The sequence below is a fragment of the Salminus brasiliensis genome, chromosome 15 (assembly GCF_030463535.1).
Source record: "Salminus brasiliensis chromosome 15, fSalBra1.hap2, whole genome shotgun sequence".
In the NCBI taxonomy this organism is placed as follows: domain Eukaryota; kingdom Metazoa; phylum Chordata; class Actinopteri; order Characiformes; family Bryconidae; genus Salminus; species Salminus brasiliensis.
Window position 1 is genome coordinate 9,647,263 of NC_132892.1, and position 15,037 is coordinate 9,662,299.

The 15,037-nt window shown below is 40.4% G+C and overlaps 1 protein-coding gene across 1 annotated transcript; it reads right to left on the reverse strand.

Moving 5' to 3' along the window:
• Positions 1-847: 847 nt before the first annotated feature.
• Positions 848-13,523, reverse strand: f10 (coagulation factor X). Its single transcript, XM_072657993.1, has 16 exons — positions 13,394-13,523; positions 13,142-13,305; positions 12,211-12,235; positions 11,914-12,027; positions 11,632-11,769; positions 10,838-10,938; positions 10,070-10,190; positions 8,316-8,956; positions 6,742-6,811; positions 6,218-6,378; positions 4,436-4,460; positions 4,183-4,296; positions 3,963-4,094; positions 3,429-3,739; positions 1,569-1,686; positions 848-1,467 (listed from the first exon to the last, which is right to left on the reverse strand). The coding sequence occupies exons 1-16, from the start codon at positions 13,452-13,454 to the stop codon at positions 848-850; spliced, it is 2,916 nt and encodes a 971-aa protein (XP_072514094.1). The 5' UTR covers positions 13,455-13,523.
• Positions 13,524-15,037: the final 1,514 nt, after the last annotated feature.

The window sequence follows — 15,037 nt, forward strand, 5'->3', positions numbered from 1 at the left end:
GTACGCAAGTAGCCAGATCAGTAGGTTTGGACCTTAAACCCTGTTGTTTTTCTCTTCTGTTAAATGAGGGGTAAAAAAAGGAGTCTGTGCATTCCAGTAAACACTGCATATTTCAAAGCATTCATATAAAAATGGACACTTAGGAGGGACTATATTGTTGTACACACAGATCAGCCTAATACTGAATGTTCTCCCTCGTGCTGCCACAACCGGTCTGACTATTCAAGACCTCTAAAGGCATCCTGTGTTATCTGGTACCAAGATGTTAGCACCTTTAAGTCCATGGATCGCATCAATGAGCCTTAAAAACCTCATGACCCATTCACCTTTCTTAGACCACTTTTAATAGGCACTGATCTGCCTATTACCAGAGAATTACCATTTGGCGCTTGTTGAAGCAGCTCAGATTCTTAGGCTTGCTCATTTGTCCTGATTTCAGCTCAGTTCACCTTCAATTACTGACTGTTCACTTGCTGCCTAATATATCCATAGTGTATATATAAAATATTTCATAGTGGTTAATGGATACTGAGTAAAATATTAAGATTAATAATAGATTCATAAGCTTAGAGTTTAAGAAAGACGCTGCTCTAAGATCCTATAAATATGTCGTGTTATAGTAGTTAATAAATCATTCATTTAAATTATTGAATGATAAATGTTAAGATTATGAACAGAATAATAGGGCCTAGTATTTAGGGTTTAACTCTCAGAGCACTAATCTCTCAGCTGTGACACAACATCAAAACCCAACACAAGTAAATCAATATAGGATCTTTATTTAGTCATTATCAAATTGTTATGCATGCATCTCTTGTGTCTCTTTATGACTCCAGACGATCTTCCTTCACATTCGTATCACAGGCGTATACCCAAGGGTCTGCCTCTTTTCCCTAGCTTTTCCGGAAGCTCCCTTTTTGGGCATGACCCTCTCCATGACTGATTCGATCCACTTGATGTACTTGGACACCTGCGTGTAGACGCCATACTTTCCTTTCCGAGCACAGCCTTCACCCCAGCTCACCACCCCAGTCACGAACCAGGTGTTTTTGTACTTGGTGACGTGCGGGCCGCCGCTGTCGCCCTGGCAGGCATCCTTGGTCTCTTGATCGTAACCAGCGCAGAACATGCGGTTGGAGATCTTGAACTTGGTGGACTCCATGCAGGTGGCTCGGTCGATGAAGGGCACGGTCAGCTTCTGCAAGATGGTGGACTGTGGGCCGCCCTCGAAAACACGGCCGAAGCCACTGACCATGCCGTCTTCTTGCTGCATGAGCACGCGCTCTGCAAAGTCGCGCTCCGGAAGGCAGGCGGGGAGGATGTATTTAGTGAAGGTGATGGGCTTGACTAGCTTGATGAGTGCGATGTCATTGTGGTAGGTTTCGGGGACGTAGTTCATGTGAACCAGAACCTGGTCGACTGCATGCGTCACCTCATGACCTTCTCTGTTCAGAGTGTCGAATTCACCTTTTGGAAACAAAGACAGACTTGTTCATAGAGCTCACATTCTTGGATGATTCTTGGCTTATATTTGTTGTTTACGGAAAGACCTTTGGAATTAGGGATACCTAGAACAACTGTGATGGAGCGAGACTGGTTCATGCAGTGGGCTGCAGACAGAATGAAGTATGTGTTTAGAATGGTCCCTCCACAAAAGCCGATTTTATCCTCATTCACCAGCAGGGCCTATTAAGGACAATCTATGAGCAACAGTTCTCCAAAAAGGAACAAACTGTCAAAAGTTCAAAATAAATGTTACATGAAGCATAGTTGCGTTTCTACAGTGACGGTGATATATATGTCAGGGGTGCTCACTCCTAGTCCTGGTGGTCTACTACCCTGCAAATTTCAGCTCCACATCAAATCTGACACACCTGATCCAGGTAATAAAGTCATTCATGTGCATCTGAATACTCTTCGAGATGGTAGATCTCCAGGACTTCTTACAAAACAACTTAATTCTCATATGTTCACATGTTCAAGCACGAAGATACAGTTGTAATCAAATTATTCAACCTCCAAATTAGGTTTATTGGCAAATTTTACAAACTTTCAGCTGTTTGCAATAAACCAATCAAACAAGACCAATTTAAATAGCTCAACACCACTCATTTAACAAGTGCTTTCTCTAAATTCAACACAAAATACCACTTTTAATGACGACTACAGTCTCAGAACTATTCAACCTCTTCATCACACGCATCCTTAGCACTTAGTAGAGTACTCTTTTGCTGTTATGACCTGCTGCAAACATGATTCATAGCCAGGCACCAGATTCTAACAGCATTCCTGAGTTATCCTAGCCCATTCCTCATGGGCAGTGGCCTCCAGTCCACTCATTTTTCTTGGGTTTGTGCTGCAACTGCCTTCTTCAAATCCCACTAAAGATTTTCTATGGGGTTCAAGTCAAATAACGACCACTTCAGAATCTTCCAGCATGTCTTCTGAAACAAAGCCTTCGTGGACATTAAGGTATGTTCAAGATCATTGTCCGGATGGAAGGTCCAATGACACCCAAGCCTTAGCTTGAATTTGAATCCATCTTGCCCTCCACACGCTGCAGGTTTACAGTGCCAGAGGAAGCAAAGCAAAGCAGCCACAGAACATCACTGAGTCACCGGCATGCTTCACTGTAGGCAGATGTTCTTTTCAGCGCATGCTTCATTATCCCGCCTCAAGACATACTGCTGAGCCATAGGCCCAAAAAGTTCCAAAACTGCAACTTCTCAGGTATGTTTGGATCAGCGGTAGGTCTGGAGTAGGTAGAATGAAGCATACGCTGAAAAAAAAAACCCTGCCTACTTGGTCGTCTGACAGTTGCCTGACTTGAACCCCATAGAAAATCTTTGGTTGGATTTGAAGAAGACAGTTGCAGCACGCTAACCCAAGGATATTAGTGAACTGGAGGCCCCTGCCCATGAATGAGGAATGAGTTAGGATTACTCAGGAATGTTGCCAGGAGCTGGTATTTGGCTATGCATTATGTTTGCAACAGGTCATAATAGCAAAAGGGTGCTGTACTAGTACTAAGGACGCTGAGAATTTTGGGACTGCAGTTGGCATTAAAAGTGGCATTTGGGCTCTCTCATTTAACCCCTTTCTCCTGTCATTTACGTGTTCTTATTAAATATATGGCCTGTGTGTACAAATAAAAAGGTTTTTAAAAAGTGGCATTTGGTATTAAATGTGGAGAAACCACTTGTTGTGTTAGTTGTGTAGTTAGTAGGTGTTGAGCTATTTAAAGTGTTCCAGTTTGATTTATTTACTGCTGACAGTTTGTTAATTATGCTAATAAACCTAATTTCAATTGGGGGGGGGGGGGGTAATAAATGTATATGCCTTGCCTATGAGATGAAATTTATTGGTCATGGGGAAAAAGTCTTGTGAAAGTAACAGTTAAAAATCATATGTTTTCGGATCATTTCTACCTGCCATGGACAGTCTCCAGGTAGACAGTCTTCCCCATTGACAATTCTTATGTCACCGGCAACTTCTGGAAGCACTGGTTCCTCTGGTACAGGAGTTATCAGTTCATAATCATCCAATCCAAACAGGCTGTCTGAATGAGTGGAATTTGAGGCTGTCTTTTTGGTGGTGGTTTTCACAGAATCTTTGCTACTTGTATCCGTGCTGTCGGTATGGCCACTGCCATTGGAGGTATCAGTGATGTTTTCCACTATATGATGGATGAGATTGCTTCGGGACTTCTTGGGATGCACTTGACCGCATTTAAAGAGATCTGAGATGAAAATGAGATGGACATGGACATGAACCAGGGTTGATGAAGCGTGCTGGACATTTATATTTCTGTCTCAGCTGGCTCTAACACACAGAGATGCCTCCAAGGACTACAAGGAACTGGGACAGGACTTATTTCTGCTAGCCCTCTGTAAAGGATAATGCCTTCAAAAATGAATGGATTAATTACTTGGTCTCTGTAAGTCAAAAGCATATTCTCTTACCATCAGAATTGCAAGACTTTCCATCAGCAGCCAGTTTGTAGCCTTTGGCACATGAACAAACTGCAGTATTACGCTCCACAGTGCAGAAGTGCTCACAAGCTCCATTCTTGTTCTCACACAGCTGTGGTATATCTGAATCAAGAATTTGATGATGATGAAGAAAAAAAATGACCTCTATTCATGTAGAAGTTGGGTGGAGTGGTCTTATGACCAAACTTACCTATCTCACAGTTGTAACCCTGAAACATTTCAGGGCAGTAGCAGACATATTTATCTATTCCATCTTTGCAGACACCATTGTTGAGACATGGTTGGGATGTGCATGCATCTCCATCTATAATATGGATGGAGACAAAATAGAAAAAAAGGGTTACTTTGTTGACTATCAGACTGATACGACAAAAATCCTCAGACAGAAGCCAGAATTTTATTGGACATCTGTTGGAAATCTGCTGTTGCCCTTGATCACTTACCATAATAAACGTTCCAGAACTCATCCTAGGGAAAGAAAGAGGGCAGTTAAAATGCTTTGTGGCCGTGCCCGCAAACGTATATGGGTAGATAGGAACCACAAAATAATTAACCCTTAGAAGTTAAGAGTTACAGATGAACTTCCAAATGTTACATAAGATAATATAGAAAAGCATAGTGAGATACAATGTTGTGAAAAAAGTGTTTGTCCCTGAATGTAAGACATTACAGCCTTAACCAATACGGAATAATGTACACCGATCAGCCATAACATTAGTATTGACAAGTGAAGTAAAAGGGGTGGATATATTAGACAACAAGTAAACAGTCAGTTCTTTAAGGTGATATGCTAAAAGCAGGAAAAAATGGGTGAACACTCAGGGGCCAAATTGTGATGGCTAGATGACTGGACCAAAACATCAGACGGGTCTTGTGGGTTTTTTCTGATATGCAGTGGTCAGTATCTACCGAAAGTGAATCAAACCTGTGAATCTAAGTCTCATTGATGTGATCCATGGAGGCCCCACCTCACAACTTACCTACTCCTAATAAATATTAGGCAGGTGGTACTAATGTTATGGCTGACCAGTGTATAAAAGTGACAACAGCAAAAAAAAAAAAAAAAAATCCCAAAACAAAAATGACTTTGTGTGGGCCATTCCAAAAGATTTCTTCATTTTTAACCATTTAAAGAACACTTGCTTGTGTGCTTTGGTTCAATTGTGTTACTTTATGATGCATCTGCACTTTAGCTTCAGTTAATGGACAGATGATAAATGAAGAATTTAAGATAGAAAGCATAGTTACAAGGCATAGTTACAGTAATAAGGCATCTAGGTAAACCATAAACCATCACATTACCTCCACCAATAAAGTGACACATGTTAGCCAGAGAGCTCCACCCTAGATTCATCTTTCCATAACACATTTTAGAAATCAGGAGGCTCATCTCATCTTGGTGTTTCTTGGCAAACATAAGACAAACATTTATATTGTTCTTAGTGGGCAGCGATTTTCGCCATGCTATTTTGCCATGGACTGAGCCTTGAACACCTTGAACACCTTGACCTTAGCTGAGGCAAGTGAGGCCTACAGTTGCTCAGATGCTGTTCTTGTGTTCTTTGTCACTTCCTGGAAGATTTTGGAAGTGAGGCTACTCCTAAAATAAGTGACTACTGTTCCAAACATTCTCTCGTTTGGACAGTATGGTTTTGACTGTAGTTTTGTGGATCCATAGAGGCTTAGAACTAGCTTTGTAATTTGAGAGTGTCCACAACATTTTACCTGAGGTCTTCAGGAATCTCTATTTACTGTGGCATGATGTACGTGACTGAACGACATGTATGCTACCATGTTTACAGGCTCAAAGTTAGACCGAGGGTTGGCCCAAATCAAGGCTGACTGTTAACTAACAAACTCACACTGGTTACTAACCACTGGTCTTCAGTTTGGTTGCATTATGTGGAGGGAAATGCTCGTCACAGCTAAAGATTTCATAATTGTGACCTTGTACGCAAAGACATGAAAGCACTACCAACATTATCCTGCTAGAGCTACATATACTTCTACTTAGTCCATCAGACTAAATATAATGTAAAAATGCACCAGTTTATACAGGAGGCAAACACTTTTTTCACAAACTGTATGTAGAATATGACATTTTACATTTAGTTGATATTCTGTGTTGACAGGTTAAAGACCACATGTCCTACTTACAAATAAAATTGCAACTTCTAAGGGTTAAAAGGGATGGAAAGAAATGGAGCGAGATGAGTGCAACATGCCGTCTTTTCCTTGTTCTCAAAGATCTCGCGGGCCTCCTCATAGCTGCACCTCTCCTCTCTGCACTCTCGCTCCATGTCACCCTTTTTAAACTCCTCAAACATGCTGTTGGCCCGTCTGTGCCGTGTAAAGACCTGGTTGGCATCCTTGTTCTGGAGGAATACTACAGAGACAGTTGCAGCACAGCTCATCATCCATTAAAAAAAACATCTGGTGGCTTCTTTGCTACCAGTATAGCATAGCAAACAGACACAACACCAAACTAATAGACTGTTCTGGCTCTATCCAAGGTGTAGTTTAACATACCATACAGTAAAGCACAGCATACTAATGACTCTAATGTCCAGCATACTAATGAAGCTTCTACTGTCATATCAACCACAGCAAACCCTGCCTAGCTACCCCCATCGACTAAACAGAAACTATGGCTAAATTTCCCCAAGCTTTGCAGTAGGCTTAAACTACAATCCTGGCATCAACTTTACACATTTCGAACCACAGCCTTTCAAATTAGTAAAGTACTTACCCTCAGAGGTGGCACAGTGTACAAGAAGAAGGAAAAAGAAGGATTTCAAAACGCAAAACATCGCAAGTTTTTATCGCAAGGCACGTTTCTATAAGAGAGGAGTGAATTCTGGACGCCAGACACAGGAGGTCAATGACCTGACTGATAAGTGGGAGGAGGAGGGAAGGAGAGAGAAAGAGAGAGGGAGTTTGTGGACACCCCTTCTAATGAATACATTCAGCTACTAAATTGCACGCATTGCTGAAACAGATGTGTAAATGCACTCCCACTGCCTGTCTAGTCCCCGTATAGCCATCTGGCAACCTACAGGCACGATGCCTAAAGACAGCCGTGAGTTAAAGGGGTATAAAGCCCTTCAGCATTGAGCTGTGGAGGAGTGGAGTTGTGCTCTCTGGAGTGTTGGCGCTCCATTCAGTACTTTTGGGTGAGTTCGGGAGTTGTGGATGAGGTGGGGTGTTGATCTTGTTGAATGCATTCAATCCTCTCAGCAATGCGCCCAAAATCTAGTAGAATGCCATCCCTGGACAGTAGAGACAGCTATTCCAACATAAGCAGGATAAGCTCTTTTTGAATACCCTTGATTTTGGGGGAAAAAAACAAACAAACAAACAACAAAAAAACTAAGAATATCCAAGTGTCCCAATACTTTTGTCCATATAGTGTAGCTTACATTTATATATTTATAAATGCTTGCCAGTACATACGTTTTCACAGTGTATTAGCAAATGTGTATTAAAGTGCTTAAATGTATGTTGGTACTTGGTTTTCTCGTAACTTCCTACAAGCGAAACACATCTTTGAAAACAGGGTAACTGCTTATCTGAACCAATCAGATCAGCTTGCTCAAAATGAGCAAACCCAACTGCTCTTAGGACTGTGAGCTAATATTTACGCTGTGTGACCACCGTCCTCATGTTACCAGCCAGAGACTGAAGGTTCAGAAAAAGAGGTGAATCCAAAACCCAGTTTACACCTGGTCACTTCATGTATCTTGAGTATCGAGATTCATGCCAAGCCACATATAAATACAAGTGTAAACACACCCAACACTCATTTAAACCAGATACAAATCCCATCACTCAAACCACTTCTGGAGGTGGTCTGACACACATTTGAGCCACGTTACAGCAGTGTAGACACAGCCGTCTGTCCAAGACACAATCAATAACCAAAACCCCTCCCAGCAGAACTGAAACACCAGTAATAATTGCAGTGCAGTGAGCGAATTTGCATATTTCTGCCCACTCAGCAATCAGATTTAACTACCAAGTGTAAATGCATGCAGAGAAAATCAGGATACAATGCAGATACCAGCCAGATGAAGTGTGTGTACCAGGTGTGAACAAGGTCCAAGATTCCTCATCATCTGTAGAACAAGGACTTTGATGTGTCTCGTTTTATTCCTATTAATCCTGATCCCATCAATTAAGTCAACCGTGTTATGACGTTGACAACCTCGTAGACTTTGACAAAAGAGTCCTGCAACAACAGCAGCTGATTTAATATATTTATTTCAGAAAAGGACAGTAACGTAACAGATACATGCTTTACCAGAAGGTCTATGGTTCATTCCTAATGACCTGCTCAAGAGGAGGTGCTGCTGTGACTGAGGCATTCAGACTTTTGCTGAGTGTGACTATTTGGTCAGTTGGAGTGGACATGCCCTGCTGAATCCAGTCCAAAAAGCTGGACACCTTGGTGTATATCCCATAGAATCCTGGTTGGGAACAGCCCTTTCCCCAGGACACGATCCCTGTTAGATAGGTGGTTTCCCCGTACTGAGTGACCAGAGGGCTTCCGTCATCTCCTCGACAGGATTCCTGCCTACCCTCAAAATAACCAGCGCAGAACATGTTATCAGTGATATTAACCCCACTCTTGAGCTCGCACAGTGGCTTAGGCAAGAGTGGTACAGCGAGCTTGCGTAGCACGGGGGAAACTGGGCCCTTGGGAGAATCACGGACATTGCCGCCTTCAGTCCGCTGGCCCCATCCACTCACAGTGTGAAAGCGGACAGCGGCTAGCTCCATCTCAGCAAACTGGTACGTTGGCAGGCAGATGGGGACAACGTGAGCCGAAAACGTGGCTGGGTCACGTAGCCGCAAAAGAGCCAGGTCGCTGTCCATTGACACGGGGTCGTATTTCTCATGGATGATCACGTGGGTTACGGGCAAAGCTTGCTCTGTGCTGTCCATTATGTCAATATTATGGTCGCCTGATAAAACAGATCAGATACAGTAGAAAGATTATGGCCCTGATCTTTTAAAAGCCTAATGGCTCTTTCAGAATGTACTGTCTTGACGTTTCACATGAAAGGATGCTCAGATGCTATCAACTTAACCAAAGCTGACATGCATATCTGATCTAGGACCACATTACAAAAGTGTCTCACTCACAATATGGGCCATTTATTGAATACACATCTGATCTAGAACCACATTATTAAAGCGGTTCACTCTCAATGTGGGCCATGTATTAGATACACATCTGATCTAGAACCACATTATAAAAGCAGTCCACTCTCAATATGGGCTGTGTATTGGATATACATCTGATTTTTGACCACATTACCAAAATGGCTCACTCTCAATATAGGCCATGTATTGTAAACACATCTGATCTAGAACCACATAACAAAAGTGGCTCACTCTCACTATGGGCCATGTATTAGATACACATCTGATCTAGGACCACATTATAAAAGCGGTCCACTCTCAATATGGGCCATGTATTAGACACACATGTGATCTAGGACCACATTACAAAAATTGCTCATTCCCAATAAGGGCCATGTGTTGGATACACATCTGATATAGAACCAGATGACTAAAGTGGCTCACTCTCAATATGGGTCATGTATTGGATACACATCTGATCTAGGACCACATCACCAAAGTGGCTCACTCTCTATTTGGGTCATGTATTGAATATACATCTGATCTAGGACCACATCACCAAAGTGGTTCACTCTCTATATGGGTCATGTATTGGATATACATCTGATCTAGGACCACATCACCAAAGTGGTTCACTCTCTATATGGGTCATGTGTTGGATACACATCTGATCTAGGACCACATCACCAAAGTGGCTCACTCTCTATATGGGTCATGTATTGGATACACATCTGATATAGAACCACGTTATAAAAGTGTCTCAAATCTGATTGGAAAATATCTGTTTTTCATGTCCACAATACTCTGGAAAAATGACATTAGGCAACCTTTGTCATCTAAACAGACTTTGTAGAGTGATCCAAGCTAATGCCATATGAACACTTTCTCACACACACACACATAACACATCAGCACAAACATATGTGAAATACCTGCTATAACCTTCAAGTGTGTTATATCTCTTTTATCCACACAGTGGGCAGCTGTGATGACCCAGTTGGCATCCACCAAAACCCCACCACAGAGACTTTCTCCTTTATCATCCAACAAGACCTGTATAGAAACAGTGTAAGCAGATGTGCAACTCTGAAAACCAGAGAAAAGTCTCAACAAAAAGTCAAAGTCAGATTCATGATGTGTTTTTAAACAGCGGGACTTTTTGCAGCTCTGCTCTTATAATGACGGATTCCATTGCCCAAATAAGAAAACATCGGGGTAACTGTGTAAGTGGGTTTAAAAAAGAAGACAAAAGAACGGTTGCTGAATAAGAGCCAGTGAACAATGTGTTAGCAGTATCACAAATATGACATTCAAGACCCTGTTATTCTGATCTACTTCATTTGCTGCATTTTTTTCAGCCAAAAAGTTGCTGAACAGCCACTATCCAAACAGCGTCAGAGCAGTGCCCTGTTTGCTTTTCCAATGTATACATGTACTCAAGGGGCAGCCCTATTTATTACTTCACTGACGAAAAAAATTAAAAGGTTAGGAAATCCTGTCTTCTATATGACATATTACAGATCCAGTTTAAAAAAGAACTACTTTCCTGCTGCTTATGTTAAAGACATTTGTAACTGTCCCATCAAATATAATCCCAGAAATAACCTTCTCATTGGGAGCATTAGGTATGCTACTGAATATAGTACTATATAGCTGAAGAAGTGCTGGGTGGTATGCGGTTTGGAGCACGTATAAGTTACCTGCCAGGGGCAGTGGCCTTTAGGGCACTGATATCCACTGACAGCCCGTGGTAGAACAGTCTGATTCATCTGAAGAGGCGCCTTCCCACAAGGATACTTTACTAAAAAGTACAACTCCATAATCAGTAAAAAGGCAATAATACAAATAGATCAACAGTATAAACCCAATGGCATCTGCTTACACTTTCTATTTAACCAGTACAGAAGCAATAGAGCTGGGTGACTATTCCATTCATATTTCAAATTATGATCTTAAAATGATTTTGAAAAAAGATTAGTTTAGTCTTTAAACCTTTACCCATTATATATCAGTAATTTTATTTATTCATCTTTTTGTCTTTTAATTGAATTATTTTAGCTGCTGTCCAAAGAAAACCAATTTTTGTCTATTTTTAGTTTTCTCCCTGGTTTGAACCCTATAGCTGCTCTGTACACCGTGTCAATAACTCTGGCTGAATAGACCAATAGAGACGCTCTAAATTACTTGGAACTAACTGTTATTTTACACTGACTTCCAAGTTAAAGACGTTTTTGCCTTCTCCTGTAAAGTCACAATTTTGGAGATACATGATTTTCACTGGACAGCGACAATTATTACTTTATATTTATTTTTTTAAATGGCAATAAATGCATGATGTTTCCAAAGTCTAAATAACTGTGATCTCAATATTGAGGATGATGATCCCCCCCCCCCCCAAAATCAAACAGCCCTAATAATAAGTAAACATAAGTAATCTGCTGTCAAGCTGCTGTTTATCGTGATGCTGTACAGGCCCACAGAAGAATTTTAGCACCTTGAGCAATGCAGGACTTTCCGTCCACTCCAAGAGCATAACCTGAGGCACAAGAACACTTCCGCTTGGGGCCCGAACCGTCGCAGAACTGCTCACAGCCGCCATTCAGATACAGGCACTTTAGAGTATCCTGAAAAACTAAGAGAGAGAATGTTTTGTGGCATATCAATGGATGGATGATTCTGTTTTTAAAAAAACAAACAAACAAACAAAATATGTATGGATATATATGGATATATATATGGAGATGTATGGATCCTGAACGCAGAAGGTGCATTTTACCTTCCTGACAGTATTTTCCCTCAAAGCCCTCCAGGCACTGGCAGATATATGAGTTATCCAAATATATGCAAGTCCCATTGTTTTTGCATGGGTTAGTCAAGCAGGGCTCGCGAGCTGGTGTACACACACACACACACAAACACACACACACACACACACACATACACACACACACAATTAAGCCAAATAAAGCAAGTATACAGGTATTGTGCTTTTCTTATTACTTATTACTCTTATTAGAACGCAAATAACAGTACAGTAGTCCTGCACAGCAGCACTGTGATCATGCAAACTCACCATGGTAGGTCAGCCAAAACGCTTTCTGTGAGGAAAACAAGAAAAGCAGGAGTTACAGGGCCATTCACAGGCAGTTTTTACAGGCAGTTATAGCATTATACAAGAGATGCACTTTTAAAGCACATTCTAAAGCAGAATTACAGTTCAGTTGCTTAATTTAACATACAGCAAAATAAATACATTACTAAACGTGACCTAAAAAAGCTTCACATTTATTTCTTGTCATCAGAAACTCTAATTTTCTTAAGTCAGATTTCACTCACGTTTTATAAACAGACAAGAACAACAATTGATTTATTGGACAGATTTTTTAAGGCCTCATTTGCAGAGTTTACCTAATACAGGCAAGTAGCAGAAAGGAGAGAAAGGAGGTGAAGGACACTATGGCTGAAGGAACAAGTTTAATTAGGTACTAGTCTTTAGTCCCCTGCGGGACAGAGCACTGTTGGGATGATTGCATTAGTTATAGTGTTGGTCACATATGCCTTTAAAAATAAATAAATAAATAAATAAATAAATTGATGGGGAGGAGGTTTACCCCCAGGACCCCTCATAAGCCCTTTATCATTTATTTTGTTTTCCTGACGTCATAATTTTTTTCCCCACACATTTGCTTGTATCCACATATTTACCTTACCATAGTTTAGCCTTCGCCACTATATAGAATTACATATTTATTTATTTTTTAAAGGCAGAGTTATATAAACTGTTTAATTACAAGGTATTAAACGATAATAGAAAATGATTAATTAAATTTATTATTATTATGTATTTATATTTTTTGGTTACATAAACCAACATAAAATGAATAAATAGACCATTTATAAATGTATAAATGGTCTATATTTCCACGAGTTTTGAGTTACACAACACCAAAACCACGCTTTTAGACTTCACAGACAAAAGCAGCCCCTCTCTGGAGTTAGCCCACCGTCGCCTGGTCGTTCTCAAGCGCTTCCCGCGCCTCCTCGTAGTCGCAGACCTCCTCCATACACTCGCGCTCGATGCTCCCCTGCTTCACCTCCTCCAGAAAGCCCGAGTTGGCGCGTTTGGGGCGCTGCAGCACCGCGTTAGCGTTAGCTTTCCTCAAAAACACTGAGAGGAAAGAGGGGGTGGGGGGGATCACACGTTAGAAAATTAAGAAAAAGCTCTCCGGGGTATTTTGCAGGATTTGTGTTCTTACCTGCTCCGGATATTTCGTGGCAAAAACAGGCCAGCAGCACCAGAAGCGTTTGGGTCTTCATGTTTTGGAGCCCTGAGCAGCTGTGAAGCTCGAGGCTTCTGGGTCTTTCCTGGGGGTCAACAGTCTCACTCTTCGATCCGCAGTGCAAAGTGTGGAGGGTTTCACAAGGCAGCTCGGCTGTATGCTTGACATAGTTCAGTTAATAAGCCTGTGCAGTCTGTGTGAAGTGCTTTACATGCAGTTAATCGATTAATATTAATATTATTATTATTATTATTATTAATAATAATAATAATAATAATAATAATAATAATAATAATGATAATGTTATAGGGAACGTTGGCCTACACGAGTAGTAATACAAAAAAAGTATTGCAACAAATACATCCATTTATCCTCTTATCCGCTTCTTCCTGGTCAGTGTTACAGTACTACGTCCAGAGCCCACCAGGACCACATTGGACACCCTCATTTACTCACCCACTCGCCTCCAAGACCAATTTAGCATTGCTAGTTCACATGCAGTGTGTTTGGGAATTGGAAGGAAACTCACACAGACATGTGGAGAACTCACCAAATTTACATACAACAGTCATGGTTACATCTGTAACTTTCTATACATATATAAATCTGTTTCACATCTCTCAGCTTCTTCAGCTCTTTGTTACCTTTAGTACTTTTAACTTTTTAAAATGGATCCCCTATCCTATTTATTGTTTAGTGTAATTTTCCTTTAGTTTAATACCGTAAATAATCTGTGTTCTGTGTTTTTTGTTACTTGTCATACGTGTTGCTCTCACCAAGACAAATTCCTTGTATGTGTAACATACTTGGTGAAATAAAGAGATTCTGATTCTGATTCTGATTCATTAAAGACTTTAATATTGTTGTTCCAAACCAAGTCCTGGGGGACACCCCCTGCCCTTCACATTTCAGCTATATCCCTCCCCTATACACTCGATCCAGCTAATCCCTGTATATATATATATGTATATATATATATATATATATATATATATATATATATATATATATATATATATATGAGAAGGAAAATAACTTAACTTTCAATGAAGTCAATGAAAAAAGATTTGAAGCATTTCTATTGGTCTGTTTATCATGAAATTCGTACACAATGTAAAAAACTAGTTATAGTTTTTAGTGGCCGCCTATAAGGAGTAAAAAGCAGAGGAATTTTAAATACATCAGCAAAATCAATGCTGGATGAGTAACGGTTCTTAAGTCTTTGTCTTGGATCTCTATTAAAATTGTTCTTAAAAATGTTAACTTTTTTTTGTAAAAAAAAAAAAGAGGAAATTATTGTGAATAGAAATCCCACGCTCTTCCAGTGAACCAAAGGAATGCTATTTATTTTATTACACAATGACAGTGAATTCGCACAAACAGGAGTCTGAGTCTTGTCTCAATTAACATTCCGATGCGAAAAAAATATATTTAATATATATTAAAAATATATTGTTTCATAAAATCTAAATGTAAACAGTCGTAGTATAAAAACACACCGTTGTGTGCATAAAATCTGGGTAAAAGGAAAGTTTACTTATCCAATCAGAACAGTAGGATCTGAAATCAAAGGTAGAAAAAAAAAGTCACAACTTTCACATTTAGGGTTTGTAATGGAAT

Bases quoted from the DNA above. Each gene is read 5' to 3' on its own strand.
- f10 (XM_072657993.1), bottom strand. From the start codon at position 13,454: ATGAAGACCCAAACGCTTCTGGTGCTGCTGGCCTGTTTTTGCCACGAA. The intron at 6,812-8,315 runs AGGAATGAACCA...GCCTTGCGATAA, and splicing joins CTCCTCTTGAGCAGGTCATT to AAACTTGCGATGTTTTGCGT. The intron at 6,379-6,741 runs GTAAGTACTTTA...CTGTCTCTGTAG, and splicing joins ACACTGTGCCACCTCTGAGG to TATTCCTCCAGAACAAGGAT.